This window comes from Zonotrichia albicollis, chromosome 6, assembly GCF_047830755.1.
Source record: "Zonotrichia albicollis isolate bZonAlb1 chromosome 6, bZonAlb1.hap1, whole genome shotgun sequence".
Lineage (NCBI taxonomy): Eukaryota > Metazoa > Chordata > Aves > Passeriformes > Passerellidae > Zonotrichia > Zonotrichia albicollis.
The window spans coordinates 20,977,554-20,993,104 of NC_133824.1; the positions used below are offsets into that span (position 1 = coordinate 20,977,554).

Consider the following 15,551-nt stretch of genomic DNA (forward strand, 5'->3'; position numbering starts at 1 on the left):
ACTGTGAACGCAAAGCCGGAAACTAACTCCTTATGTGGTTCTACCATTAAAATGGCTTCTGAATTCCTCTCTACTCCAAAAGATAGAAGCATACAAAAATGTATTTCTCTATATTTTCATGACTGGGAAATAGTAATCAGATGGAGGAATTTCTATAGCATTATGTGTTTGAGTCTGAGCAGTGTTTCAAGTTAATGTCTACGTGAAGCTTCATCTACTACAGTATTTGAACAGTGCAGGCTCACCCTGAGTGATTTGTTTTCTGGTGTTCAGTTACCTGATTATTTGTGGGTGATAATGAGAAGGTGTTTTAAATAATCAAGCTGTATTTTCTCTTTTTTTTTTTTTTTTCTCCTTTCAGTGTTAATTGTGGGTGTAGTTTGGTTGTTTCTCAACAGCATATATTAGAAGAAAGCAGTTTTCTAGGCGAGTTGTTTTCTGGGTTAATTATCATAAGTACATCTAAGTTTAATAGGGAAAATATGGTAACTCATTTATTCCAGAAATTCTTTGTATTTCATGCCTTAAACTGTGTGTCTCACAAATATATATATATATATATATATATATATGCACACACACACAGATACACATATATATATATATACATAATAGGTATTTAAAAGGGTGTGTGTGTATATATACACACACACGCCTTTAAATACCTGTTGTGATCTATTGTGCAAAATCTAAATGTAGTAAGGTTAGCAGTAGCAAAAATCATAAATAGTTTTTCTGTCATTAGCCTGCATGCATACTGAATAATGTAATAATTTTTTAATGTTTATACAAAAAATACAGCCTTCAAAAGTTTCTTTTGATGTAAAATAGAAAATAAGAGGCTAAAATATTTTTTATCAATGTAAAATGCTTTCCTAAGAAATTTTGGTGAGCATTTTAATTGTGATTATTTTTTTTTTAAAAAACTCTGTTTCACTCACAACACAAAGTATATGATAGTAGTGTTGGCAAAGGTGTTCAATAGCATCCAAATTTTTCAAAAGCAGTTTGAGAGAGGCGTGATGCATGTTTTATTAGTGTTTAAAGGCACTTAGATGACTTTTTATGACATATGACAGTGTTATTGAAGAGAGGGAATATATGAATATGATATTCTTTACAAAATGAATACAAAACTCCTTTTTATGTATTTTACAGCAAAAGACACCATCAGAATCATACATGGGACGAGAGAAGAGGTCGAATTCACAGTCCTACATTGGACGGCCTATTCAACTAGACAAGATTTTACTGTCTAAAGTTAAAGTGCCTCATACTTTTGTCATCCACTCCTACACACGTCCAACAGTTTGCCAGTACTGCAAGAAGCTTCTCAAAGGGCTTTTTAGACAGGGTTTGCAGTGCAAAGGTAAGTAAATGTCCTTTAGGAACATAAAAGCTAAGCATAATAAAGTTAATGAATTAGTGTTTGAGTGGTTACTATGTAGCTTTATTCATGATTTCCTCACTAAACTGTCTGCGTGTAGGCACATGTACAATTACACTGGATTAAGCTGCAGTCAAAATTACAGTAATTGGTGTTCTGTAGGAGCTGGCTGTGTGGCTGATCATTCTTACCCTTTGGTGTATGTGCAGTAGCTCACATTTTTCATTCAGGTGTAAATGATCTTGTATTTGGCATAGGGGAAGCTGTGCTTACAGCAGAATAGTTAACATAATGGACTATATTCTTATCTTCATTGTTGTTGATCTACCAAGTCCTGTGTGTAAATTGAAGAAGCATAAGCCTGAGCCTCAGCAGCTCAGTGCTTCAGGGAAGTTGTAATGGAAGTAAAATACGATGGGGTTATATGAGAATTTAAACCCACATTTTTTCAGTGTGACTAACGTGCTCTCAAGTGTCATGACATTGTATACCTTAGTAGGTGCTGAAGTGAGTCAGGCCCCTTGGATTGCTGGCTCACCTTGGCCAGCCTTAGCCTGTAAATACAAAGCATTGTGCATGTTATGGGGTTGGAATGGTGGCTAATGGAGGCTTAAAATCACCTTCCTGCTATTATAATAAATAATAACTATCATAAAATTAATCAGTATACTTTGTGCTACTTCTTTAAACCCTGCAAAATTCAAAGTTGCATTAATTCAACTTAAGGTGTGATTCTGATGCAATTTAACTAAAATAAAATATCTATCAAAGCATCACCTATTTCAGTTCATTTTGAATCCTGGTGATCTAAGCAAATATTAACCTAATTTAAAAAAAATTAATATTTATCTGTAGTTTGGCACTCCTGTACCTCTAGTTGGTGTTTGGATCAATCTTAAATAATTGCAAGGTATGGACAGCCTTAGAATATCTTTTTCTTTCTGTCTTTCATTTTCCTGGTGTGTTAGTAACTTACAGCTCTTAGTTTAAGTAAAATGTGTTCATACGATGAAAGAAAACAATTCCCATGACATATAATGAAGTGCTACTTACACGTATGAAAGAAGTAAAAAAAAAAAAAAAATTGAAAAATAAGGAAGGGAATGAAGGAACCCATAGTTGGAAGGTGTCCAGAAGCTGCCTTGTGATGTAAAAAACAAAAATTTTCTCACTTAAAATTGTTGGCTAGGGTTCTCCTGTTTCAATTTTCAGTCATCAGTATTTCCTATGTAGTCAGTTCCTTAAACTGCAGCTGATACACTGCAGCCCACTCTGCTTCTTTCACTGGAAAGGCAGCTCTGGCTTTGGAGCCAGGCACTTGTGTCTCCTCATCACTTGCCTAGATGAGCTGAGCACCACTTTGGCTGCTGTAGTGCTGCTGCACCCAGCTACCCTTGGAAAGACATTTTTTCCCCTCAGAAATGTGTTTCTAGCATCTTCATCCTGCCCCTTCCACTGCCAGGCAGCATGGAGCTGGGCTAGTGCACACTCTCTGAACATAAGACTCGTATTAGTGAAATGATAGGGCCTAATAGCTATAGGCTGGGTAGCAGGGGAAATATAATTGTGTCACAGAAAAAGAAATAATTTGGCTGTTTCCCTTTTTCACTTATCAGACTGTAGATTCAACTGTCACAAACGCTGTGCTCCGAAAGTGCCAAATAACTGCCTGGGGGAAGTTGCCATTAATGGAGGTAAGTTGCATTGACAGTTGTTCCTGTCATTGTTTAAACCATCAGTTAAACAAAAGAAATGTAAAACTGTGATGTGTACAAACACACATTTTTCCCTTGCTTGGGAGTGGCCTTTCCTCTGCAATATTTCTGTTGTATGTCGAAGATGAAGTGTGGGAGGAATGCTGCGAGTAGCTCTCATACACCATCCTTTAGGAGGGTTTCTTGCAAATAGGTGGCACTGGCAGACAGGCTAAGCTCTGCCACAGAGGTGATGTCAGCAGCAAAATGGCCCCGTGATAACACCTGGTAAATGCAGAATGCCAGAGGAAAGCCAAGCATGTGAAAAGTTGGCGCTCACCTGTTCGCTAGAAGCACATTTTCTTTTATTGGGAGTGGAGAAAAAAGTGGTTATGGATGATCTTCCTGAGAAGGAAAAACATACCTAGAAGAGCTAGGAATGCCCTTCAGAAAAAAAAAATCCACCATTCACTGGTGGCATAAAACTAATCATACCAGTTGCCACAAATCAGGTCTTGACTATCTGCTGATTTTCCCATGCATGTGCTGCTGGTGTTTGAATTATGTATAAGGGTGTATAGGTAGGCTTGACAGACAGTACTGGAGAAAAAGGAGTGGCTGTAGATGAGTTTTTGACTGCCTTGAAAATGTCACTTTCCTGTGTGATAAGGGAATGAGAAGTGTGGTGAAGTGCTCACTTTCTAATGTATATTACTGTAATGTCAGCCTGAACTGCTTCTGAGGTTAACTGTTACCTTATGATGCCTTCTTTTTCCTTTAAATCAGTGGTCTACTTTATTGAAGACATATCAAAAAATTCCAAAATTAGGAACATTAACTAATATTTTTCACAGTATTTCTCATAGTAGTGTTACTGTATCACTATGAAGTTTTTATGTTTAATAGGAAAATTCCTACAGGTACTAAGTATTCCACTTGAAATGTGACAAAGTACATTATTTTATGGAAAGCAGATGATGTCTTCCTGTTGAATGTCATTTCTGATGCACCTCTCATTGGATTCTTGTAGTCACTGTTTTTTTTTCTTGTTTTTAGTCTTGCACCATTTATACCTCACTTAGCCATCAACCATCCCACAACACAACTATTTGTTCAGGAGCGCAAGTAATGTTGCTAATGGAAATTTGTGGTTTGGTTTTCAAAAACTAAAATATACACTATGAAATGTTAATTCCATTAATAGGAGTTTAAAGTTTGCCCTGAGATTTGTAGTCAGAGAAAGTAACTAAATCTGCTCATAAATGATAAACTAAAGTGCTGTGAAAAGACAGGAAGGACCATAAATTTTGTTTCTGCACAGTATAACTAAGTGAACAAAATTTGCATTTGTTTCTGAATTACTCCTCCAAATTCCCCCTTTCCATTTGAGAGAGGTGTATTTCGTCCCTACAACACACCCCCTCTGCCCTCTCCCCACCTTTGCTTCACAAGCAGCACGCTACTTTTGTTTTGTTTCCTCCTGACACATGAATCTGATGCTGCGCTGATGGGAAGTGATAGTTTGTCTCAGGACAGTTTGTGCAGTCACTTGGGGTGAGAACACATATTCTGGGCTTATTCTAAGTATATTCCTTGAAGATTGCAATCTTAAAATTTATAGAACTTGACTTTTATACACCAAATAATATTCTTAGTATGGTATACATAGAATCCTCATAGAACTCTGAATTGTGTGTCCTGAATGATTGATAGAGGGTCCCTGTGATTAGCAAAGGCAATTTTATCTTGTATCCCATTAGTATTTCCTCAGTAATTGGGTTCACATTATTTTCAAACTTAATAAACAAAATACAGTATCTGTCATTTTGTCCATCTGCTGTGTGATGCATCTTCCCTAAAATAGTAAGTGAAAGAAGAGTTGAGTAATGAAATTTCAAGTGTGGTCTCTTTAGTAAATGCATTATATACAAAATGTAAGGAGTTATTTTTAACTGATTGTAAGTTTATTAAAAATAGATATTTTAAAAGTGTTGTAGGAATAACAAAGAGAGAGAGAGCTTTGCACTGTGGAGTATCATTTATGACTGAATGACTGGTTCTGCTAGAGATGAAGTGTGTGTCTCTTAATCACACATCAGTAGTTTATTTCCAAATATCTTAAGACTAGCACATGAAAACAAACTTTTCTGATGTGCCCTTCTAATTTCAATGAAATGCCATCAATTCCAATCATTTTTCTGTCAGACAATTCAATGTGCTTCTTCCTGTGTTACATTGCCTACACTGGCTGTCAAGAACCTTCCTCCACACAATTTGGCAAAAGTTGCTAGGAGAAACTATTTGATGTGTTCCATGTGATTTTAACCTAAATTCAAATTTCTGAAACATTGCAACATCCCAGAGAAAGCAATGCTGTCTTTACCTTCTGACTGGACTAATGATTTTATACTCCAAATAAATCCATTCACAAGCAACAATGCAACAAAAAATTGTTTCTTACTCTGATCTTGCTTGGGCATATTTAATTTGGAAAAAGGAAAGTTAAATATAATTTAAATGTAAGATGGATGGTGCTATTAATGCTATGCCATAGTCAAATCAGCTAAACCCTATTACTGTAGTTTTGGTGCTTGTTTAGTATTTCTTTTCTAATGGCAGGGAGCACCGTTTCAGTGATATTGATAATTGTGCATTTTGTGCAGGCTTCACAGAAAACTCTGTTCCTGTGCAAAGGAATATACAGTTCACGTGATAATTAATTGTCTACCTATATTGTCTAGATGCAGGCAATAGACTTCCAAGAGAACTTGAGTTTTTTGGAAGCTCAAAATGTGCCAGGATGTTGGAGTATCACATGCTTTTAGATAATAACTTGAGAAATGGTATTCCAGACCTTCTTAGTCCTGGGGCTGAGTCTGATGTGGTCATGGAAGAAGGGAGTGATGACAATGACAGTGAAAGAAACAGTGGCTTTATAGATGACATGGAAGAATCTATGGTTCATGATTCAGAGATGTCAATGACAGGATGCCATAGTGACAATGGAGAAATGCAGGATGCTGATCTGGATCACGATGAATCTAACAGGATGATCAGGTGAGCTGGGCAGTGAGTGTTCCTTCCATCTTCCTTTGTATTTATTTGTACAAATCATGTCTAGGGCTCAAGGGGGAATGTACACAGTCACTGTTCTCACTCATTTAGAATGGGAATGCTGGTGAAATGTAGTGAGACTGCTTCACTGATTATATGCATTTGTATTTCAAGAGAAGCTTTATTGTCAAGTTGAAGTGGCATTTGAAAACTTATGCAAAAATAGTTCTTACAGGTCTGTTCTCATATGAAAATGATGTGAAACTATTTGTGCATAATTACTAGCAAAATATTTACTTATTGTTTACTTAATTTCCAAGGCATTCTTTCCCTGGTTTAACAGTGCAATGCCTTGACATTTAGATTAAGTGGCTATGGTATAATTGGATCTAGATTTTTGTATTTTTAGATGCCTTTATTAAAAAGGAAAGTTTGACAAACTTAAAGTAGTAATTTGAAGCAAGTTAAAAAATAGATTAGTGCTTTGAAATGACTGTTCAGGAAAGAAAACAGGAACTGAGTTGTGCAATGTACCTCAGAAGTGAATTAAGAAGAAACATTGACTTATTGGAACTGTCCAAATAATATGGAAAAAATAGGGATTATTCCTTATAATTAATGAGGCACCTAAATGAGGAACATAAATGAGGAAATTTAGTGAACCTAAAATGAATTAAGGAAATTTCAACTGTAATTTCCTTGATGCAAGGGATCTATAACTTATAAAACATTTTTCTTTAACATGTCTGTTTGACTTGCAATTTCCTCTTTTATTTTGCTTGTTGGGAGTCACTCTTAGTAATATGTTCTTATTTCTTATTTATGTTCCCTTATTTCTGTGTTGCTGTCATACACCCGTTGCCCTAATAGAAGGCAATCCATTTCAACAATATGCAGTTTTACTTCATGCAGCAGTAGTGCTTCCATATTTATCTGCATAGATAGGTATGATATATGTATGATGTATAGACACCTTGTAGCATTGCAATATGAGCCTGTGCTTAGATCACTAAATCATTGTCACAGAACATTGTAAATTTGCAAGTTTTATGAAGCAGACAGCATTGCAAGTTTTCAAAATTAAAACACCCAATTGTGCTAATAAAGCATTTATGACTAAGGTACATGTAAGAGAGATTCCTCCAGCAATACCTCTCTGCACTTATTTCTAAGGGTAGTTTCTGTATCCATGGATATTTTTTAAGTGATCTATATAAGGCAAATAAAAAATAAACCTCTTGTCAGCACAGACAAGAATAGCTGAATAGAAACTGCAGATGGTTAAATCATTTTTAGGCAGAAAAGAGATATTAAGTATATGTTATATACTTAATTAAACTTTCAGACAGTGCTTTCTGCATTTTGATGGGAAACTACCAATTCATAAAGCTTATTTCCAGGATGCATTACAGCGAAGCAGGGCCACCTGCAGACATCTACAGTCATAACAACTTTGGGAACTTTACATATTATTCTTTTCATAACCACTATGAACCCTTTTTTGTTGGAGTTGTTGCACCAATAGCTTTGCTAGCAGGGCATAATACAGAAGCAGTGCTGTGCTCTGTTTTCACAATGCAGCATCACTGTTTAAATTTCTGCCAGAAACAGCCAATTATTCATGTCTAGGACTGAGCAGATTGAGTCCATATTCCATTACACAGAATCTGCTTTAGGAGTTGCTAACTCTAACAGCAAGGATGATGGGCTAGGTTGCCTCTGGTTGCTACCAGATTTTATCTGCTGGTGCTGTCAGGCTTGCTGTCACATTCCCATGGCTTCCCAGCTTGCTGTGTGTTGGCTGAATGGTGGAAAGTTGCAGTGTGCAAACCCTACCAAGCAGTAGGGTTTCACCTTTAGTCTTTGACCGTAGAGAAGCTTAAATCTCTTTCTCTGAGAGGTTCCAGCAGATTCTCTGCTGTGCCTGGCCAGGGTGTGTGCAGCTGGGCAGCTGATTTGTTTTCTACTCTGTAAGGTGGCATCACTCCATTGTGTGTTTGAGCCCAGGCAAGATCACAGGACAGTAATCTGATGGACAGTGTCTGTGTAGGTTATGAGAGATTCAAGATCAAGTACTGCTCTGAATCATGCATAGCACGAGCTTGAGCAGTGCTCCCACAGCCTAGCTAAGGCCCTTAGTCATTTGCCCATTTTCTTAGCTTATCTTTAGAAATATTTTGGAATAGTGTATGTAAGCCTTCAGAAGGTCTCTGACGTTCCCTTGGTGTAGCATTACAGCCTTTTTTCTTTATAATCTCAAGATAATTTGAATGACAAAACAAAATAGTGTACAAGCCAGGTTGGCTAACAATGATAAAAATAAATGTGGGTATTTTCTATGTGTGTACATGTATACATGTATTCTGATTTTAAAGGGTTTTTTTTCTTTCTGTCCAAAGTTATCTTCTTTTTAAAAGCCTTTAATGATTTATTCTTAAGCCCTTCAACCAGCAACAATATTCCATTAATGAGAGTGGTACAGTCTGTGAAGCACACAAAAAGGAGAAGTAGCACAGTAATGAAGGAGGGTTGGATGGTTCACTATACAAGCAAGGACACACTGGTAAGAAATGTTACAGAAGACCTGTCTTCCAGTAAATGTTATGTTGTAGTATGGAATCAAATTCTAACAATACTCAGACAATTTACAGTCACTCATGTAAGGCATTTTTTGCAATTTTTATATTTTCTAAAGTCCCAATACGTACCATAACTGGGACTGGCACTGCTTGTAAGAACAGGAGACAGTTAAAACATGCAAAAACCATCTAAATAAATCTGTTGTATTATCATAGGCAGCCAAATGTAAAATCATTCTTAAGGAAGTGAAACCTAATGTTAAGGGGTTCTGTAAAGTAACTTTACTTTCCAGCTGCAGTTTCTCTGATACCTTACTGCCAGTTGAATCGAGACTTTTGTAAAGTAGGTTTAGTGTAGAAAAAGGCTATTTTCATCCTAACCTGCTAAAAAATGAATAAAGACTTCAGTATGTGACCTTCAAAATTGAACTAGGGTGTTAGAAGGGATAAAAGAAGAAATTTCAATTGCATTAGGATCATGCATATCAGCAAATTGTGCTGAATGTAACGCAGACAACAGAATGACATTTTAAATTTTTAAAACTTGTACAATTTCAACACAGCTATTCCTGAAACAGCAGAGCATAAAAAGAGGTATTAATTCTAAATTCAATTAGAAAGTTTTCATTAAAATCTTGTAATAGTAATTGGGTCTTTTATCATTCACAGTACATCTCTTCAAACTAAGGAAACATTTTGACAGTGGTGCTTTTGCAAAATGAACGTTTCATTAATTTACTTGTTTTTCACTGCAGAGAAAGCGACACTACTGGAGGCTGGACAGCAAATGCATTACACTCTTTCAAAATGATACTGGAAGCAAATATTACAAAGTAAGAAATACTTTTCCACCTCTTTTCATACCAGCAGAATATCAGGACTAAATTACTAAATTGATGCTTGCTAAAAGTACAATAATAGTGTAACTTCTATCTAGGTTTTGGTTCTTTGCGGTTTTTTTTTAATTATTTAAGCTGTGTACGTGTGTTTTGCTTTTCAAAACAAGTCTGATCAGAAAGGTATCAGCTCACAAGGACCTATAAGATGTGTGTTGTGGAAATGAAAAGTTTTTGTTTGAGAAGTCAATAAGGTTTTATTTTCTAAAGAAGTTTTCTTAATATATGGATGGCCCTGCTTTTTCTCTGAAGGTACCTCTCTACTCTCTTTGATAAGTTCAGTTAAATAATTAAAGTTCTATTTAGTCTTGGAAAGAAACATTTAGGATTTTACCATCAACAGTTGTCTGTGTCACAGAATTTCAGGTTACAAGAGGCTTTTTGTTTGTACAAGAAGCATGTGGTGAAAGGCAACAACCGATATCATAAGCTAATCAAATAAAGCTCATGCTGAAGTTCTTTATGTTGATAATCTTTGCACAGAAAGTAAAATATTTTTTTCATTTTAGGAAATCCCATTGTCTGAAATTTTGTCTCTGGATCCTGCAAAAACTTTCACTTTGCTGCCTCAAGGAGCCAATCCTCATTGTTTTGAAATAAGCACAGCAAATATAGTCTATTACGTTGGAGAAAACGTAGACAACCTCTCAAGCGTTCCGCTGAATAACAGCGTTATCAGCAGCGGTGTGGGCGTCGATGTGGCGCGGATGTGGGAGATGGCCATACAGCACGCCCTGATGCCCGTCATCCCCAAAGGGGTGTCCTCTGGGTCAGGAGCCAGCCTGCACAGTAAGTCTGCTCCTTTCCTCCCTTTCTCATAAGGAGAATCACCTCTCTAATGGCATGGCTCAGTCCTCTGCACACCTTGGAAGGATGCATTGCACAGCTGGTAAAGACTATTCTGTCATGGGTTGTCACCTGTCTTCCATATTTTAAACACCATGATTTCTCATCCATGTGTTTTCAGTAGGACATCTGTATTGATATACAAGATGTAGATATTCTAGTAAGCAAATAGTTATGTAATTAGAAAGGCTTCTAATTCAAGTTTATGTTGTTGGTGTGAGGAATAGCCTCCTTGTGCAGAGGGATGAAATTTTCTGAGCTCCACTTCAGAGCTGATAGATTTTTTTTCTCATCCTGACTGTAATTTATGTTTCTAGCCTTCTGCAGAAGCAGCTCTTCTGTCTTTAGGTCACTGCAGCACAGATTATATGCTCCCTTTCATCATATTTGGCTGTACAGCTGCCTCAAGCATTGTCCCAGGCTGAGATGAAAAGAGCTCAAGTGCGAAGAACAGCTATTCTAGGCACAAGGCATGTGTGTTATCCAGGACCAAAAGAACTGAATAAATCTTAGCTTCCAATTTACATACCTTTGTGTAATTTTCTAGCAATGGTGACAGTTTATGTAAACCAAATATGAGACCTGTTTAAATCTGTCTTGGGTACTGATAATAAAGTAGCACAGAGCAAACAATTCCTCACCACTAGCCGTGTGCTGCTGTGGTTGCTCTGTACTTCTGTTCAGCCTAGTGAGTGTAAAGAGAATTTGGATATGTCTACATAATTTGGATTAGACCTTTTGTTGCAATATGCACCCACTTTAGCACTTGACATCTGGATGCTGTTAATGCAGCACAAATGCTAATGAGACCACAAGCCCTTCAGGAATCAAGTAATACAACAGGCTGTGGCATTGCTTCTCCAGGCACAAAAGCTCACACATCAGATTAGATCAGCAATGTCCTTTGCTTTCTGAAATGGGATCTTGTATAAAATAGTGTCAAATTCTGGATGTCATTTCTGTCAGACTAGTTGCCTAGTGCCCCTGGTTTGAGTCTGCTGTAGCTAAACAAATCACCAAAAATGCTGTACTGGGCATGACAGCTGTCTTATCTCCCTCTTGGGAAGTTTGAAAAATTTCTTTATAAGTTAGTAGCTGTCTTTGGGTTATATGTGCAAAAATTAAGGTTGTTTGAGACCTTTAGAGCAATTTCTTGTGGACGATGAGAATGATAGCAACTATCTTTCTTTTGCTCAAACTCTAAGACTTGACTTTGTCCATGCTTTTTTTCATGTAAACACAGCAGTATATATATTTGAAGACAGATTGGCAATGATTAAAAGCCTCTCCATAACTGAAACTTTCTATGCCAAAAGCACTCCTTAAGGAAAGGGAATAAGCCATGTTACTCATGTTACTTACAGCAACTAGAATTAGTGCTGATGGGAAGTAGCAAGTGTCTTCAGTGTGTAGTATAGGCCTTATAGTAGGGGACACTGTTTTGAAATTTTTACTTAAACAAATGGAAATTCAGCATGAATGGGATTCTACACAGAAGTAGGGGACAGAAGTGACCGTGCTCCACAGAACCATGCTTTCCTTCCCAAAGTATTGTCTTTGTGTAATGCAGTTAGCAGTAGGCATATGCTGAATTTTGCCTCAGTAAGTTTGCAGTTCAAATGCTTATGACATGCTTATAACATCCTAAGCTCCACATTGATAGAAGTTGGATCTGGTGTTTCTTTTCCATTCTTTTTTACAATGCAGGTGCAAGGTTTTGTTTCCATTATGTCTGTTTTAATTTTTAAGTTTTAGTAATGTCTATTAAGCCAGTTGAAATGTGTATTACTTGTAACAGTATGCAGGCTAATTTGAATGTGTATTTGCCTTCATCTGAATATCATCAAATATGTTGTAGGTGACTAAATAAATTAAAATTGTTATTAAATCCCTAAATTAAATCACTAAATGAAACCAGTTTAGTTGCAGTTGTTACTTGGGTGCAGCCTCAAAATAAAATGGGAAAAAGCAGTAAGAAGCTTATTATGAGACTTGACTATTAAAAAAATTATTAATGGATTGTATAATTCTGGTTTTTCCCCACACTGCAAAGCTGTTGTTAAATTCATGTGTTTGTGGACTGGTATAATTTTATATTAGCTGGTAGACAAATGAGCTGACCTAATTGGTCCAATTTCTAGAGCTGTCAGCAGATACTGATGTAATATGAATGTCATTTCCTATTACTACATGTTTGAACTAAAAGCACAGCAATCTAAAGTATACTTTGCTTTCTTCCCCAGGGGATATATCCATCAGTATTTCTGTGTCAAACTGCCAAGTCCAAGAAAACGTGGTGAGTGTTCTCTTGATGCTGGTGCTAGACATGCTATTATTAAGCTGGCAAAGTCATTGATCTGATTTTCAAGAGGAGTGTTAGGGGAGTTCCCATCAGCCAATTCTCATTTACTTTGAAGAAATTAAAAACAATTAGCTTTTTTAACTTTTGACAAAAACCATCTTCACAGCACCTTTTCTCGAGATGCAAGAATTATGTGTGGGTAATTTCACAGGCTTTAACTGTGGGTCTGTGTAGGATGTTAATTACCAAATGGAAAAGCGAGGTGTAGAAATACTGGTTCATGGAATTTGTCAACTGAACTTTGTAAAACTGACCACAAAACTTGATAAATATACCATTTCCTGTCATAACTGAGAGATCAGATATTCTGTGTTGTACAAAGATGAAACTATGTATGCAAAGGAAGAGTTGCATACAAATATCAAAACACAGAGAATTCTGGGTTTCTTTTACTCTAGGACAGTTAGACATAGGTCATGTAGCAAAGTTCAGCAGTCACACTGCTTGCTTTCTATCTCATGGCAGATGAAAAAAATAGATTCTCCCTGCAGCCAGCTAAAGCTTTGGGACAGCTCTGGTAGTTGTCAGAAAAAGATTGCAAAAAGATTGCCTGCTAGGGATGTGTCCGTTTGTTTCCTAAAAAGTAAGACAGCCTTTATTATGAACTAGACCCTCTTTTACTCTGTTGTATATGCTGCTGGTTAAATATCAGGAAAATAAAGCTGAGCTGCAAGATTTGATGTTTGTTTGAGTCTCCCAAATGAATCTGCTAACAGCTTGTGCTTTAGCCTGTGTTACAGCACTGAGAAATAGTGAGACATGAGACTGCCTTTCTGGCACAAATGGAATATTTTACCCCTCTCAGTGAACCTGTTGAAGATTCATCAGCTTTTACAGCAGTTACAGTTACAGTGGCTTGTAAGAAAACACACCGGAAATTTTTGGCAGATAATATATTTTAAATGTACTATACTAAAAGGATGCTACTTCCCACTAGAAAAAGCAAATGAAATGCAAATTTTCTTTCCATATTCTTAGGGCTTAATATCTGTTGTTTGTATAAACAGGATATTAGCACTGTCTACCAGATCTTCCCAGATGAAGTTTTGGGATCAGGACAGTTTGGAATTGTTTATGGAGGTAAGGTTTTGGTGTGTTGTACAATTGTGCTTAAGATAAAAATTTTCTTGAACGGGGAAAATATTTGGACTCTGAAATTTTTTGTTGCAGAAATTAGCTGTCTGTTGTTTCATTTAAGACATATACGTTCAACAAAATATATGTTTAGATATACTGCAGAAATTGCATACATGTTTATATTTTATATGTTTATATTTTGTGTTGATGAAGTAATTTTGTAGATTGACGTTTTCTGCCCAGTGGTGGGTCAATGTCTATAATAGCTTCATATTCTCTGTAAGTTCTAATAAAGCTCTTCTTTTTGAGAAGTGTAATGCATGAAAAAAAACATTACTCTCCCTCTGTGTTCCTTTACATATTCCAGTGAGGCATTTTTTTGTTTCTTCAGTAGCTTGTTAGAATTGTTTACCTTTTTATTTTCTTATTAATTTTTCCTCTCTCTTGTCTCCTTTTTTCTGCAGTTTTTTGGGGGATGTATTTAGTTAAAGCTGTTGTTTGAGACAGTGTGAAGTGAGAACTAACAACAAATTTCTCACTGAGGTATCTCTGACTCTCTGGTAAACCTGGGACAGGCACTAACATGCCTGAAGGCTATCACATATTTCATTTTTTGCTAGTGTGGAGCTACCAGTGAAGGACTAACCCTACAACCAGCCAGTTGCACAGAATGCAGCTGCAGCTTACACATATATGAGAAAATTAACTTTGCATCTATACTGTTGAAATGTAGAGCTAACTTTCTCATATGTTTGTTTCTTACATGTTTAAATGGCTTTGTCAGGTGATAGCAAGTTCTGTTGTCAAAGGGTAGAAAGAAGAAAAATGACAGAAAACTTTGTGTCTTATCTGCAAAGCAGGTCTGAGGATTACTTGGTTATGGCCATTTGTACAACCCATGAAAAGGAAACGCTTTTCATAATCATGTTAATTGATAGAAGACTTTTCTTTTATTAATGCAGGAAAGCATCGCAAAACTGGAAGAGATGTTGCCATTAAAATAATTGATAAACTAAGATTTCCAACTAAACAGGAAAGTCAACTTCGTAATGAAGTTGCCATTTTACAGGTACTTCTCTGTTGTTTTTTACTGTATTAGCTCCATTATTTATTTCTGTAAATACCAGATGATAATATAATGTTTTTAATTTATAATCACTACTGCCTTTGCAAAAATATTAGTATTTTTGCTGTATATTTTCCATAAAAAGCCAAATGGGTGAGCAATGTCACACGAGGAGTTAAAATTTCTGCAGTTTTAAGCACCAGATGCAATAAGGAAAATGTATTTTAAACTAATTTGAAATTCATATATTCTCCTGTACTTCCTGTAGGAATTTTGTCCCTGAGGCCTACAGGTTAGGCACACAGTTTAAATTACTGAATACTGAAACATTGTCTGGTTTAGGTGTCAGTGTGAAGTCTGAATATGCAATGATAAAAGCTACTGATCATACTGAGAAATCCAGTACTGTATTTGTCTTTAATAGAATCTTCATCATCCTGGGGTGGTAAATCTGGAGTGTATGTTTGAGACACCAGAGAGAGTCTTTGTTGTTATGGAAAAACTCCATGGAGACATGCTGGAGATGATCTTGTCAAGTGAAAAGGGCAGATTGCCAGAGAGAATAACTAAGTTTTTAATTACTCAGGTAA

General features: G+C 36.3%; 1 protein-coding gene across 3 annotated transcripts in view; it reads left to right on the top strand.

The window, feature by feature from the left end:
- Positions 1-15,551, top strand: part of PRKD1 (protein kinase D1) — a 117,237-nt gene that overhangs the window by 86,149 nt on the left and 15,537 nt on the right. For all 3 annotated transcript variants that reach the window (XM_074542753.1, XM_074542752.1, XM_074542754.1), the window contains 10 exons: positions 1,159-1,369; positions 3,004-3,081; positions 5,934-6,138; positions 8,575-8,698; positions 9,470-9,547; positions 10,120-10,399; positions 12,700-12,752; positions 13,826-13,898; positions 14,858-14,964; positions 15,386-15,547. In XM_074542753.1, the coding sequence (XP_074398854.1) occupies positions 1,159-1,369; positions 3,004-3,081; positions 5,934-6,138; positions 8,575-8,698; positions 9,470-9,547; positions 10,120-10,399; positions 12,700-12,752; positions 13,826-13,898; positions 14,858-14,964; positions 15,386-15,547 (1,371 nt within the window). The remainder of the gene's footprint in view (positions 1-1,158; positions 1,370-3,003; positions 3,082-5,933; positions 6,139-8,574; positions 8,699-9,469; positions 9,548-10,119; positions 10,400-12,699; positions 12,753-13,825; positions 13,899-14,857; positions 14,965-15,385; positions 15,548-15,551) is intronic.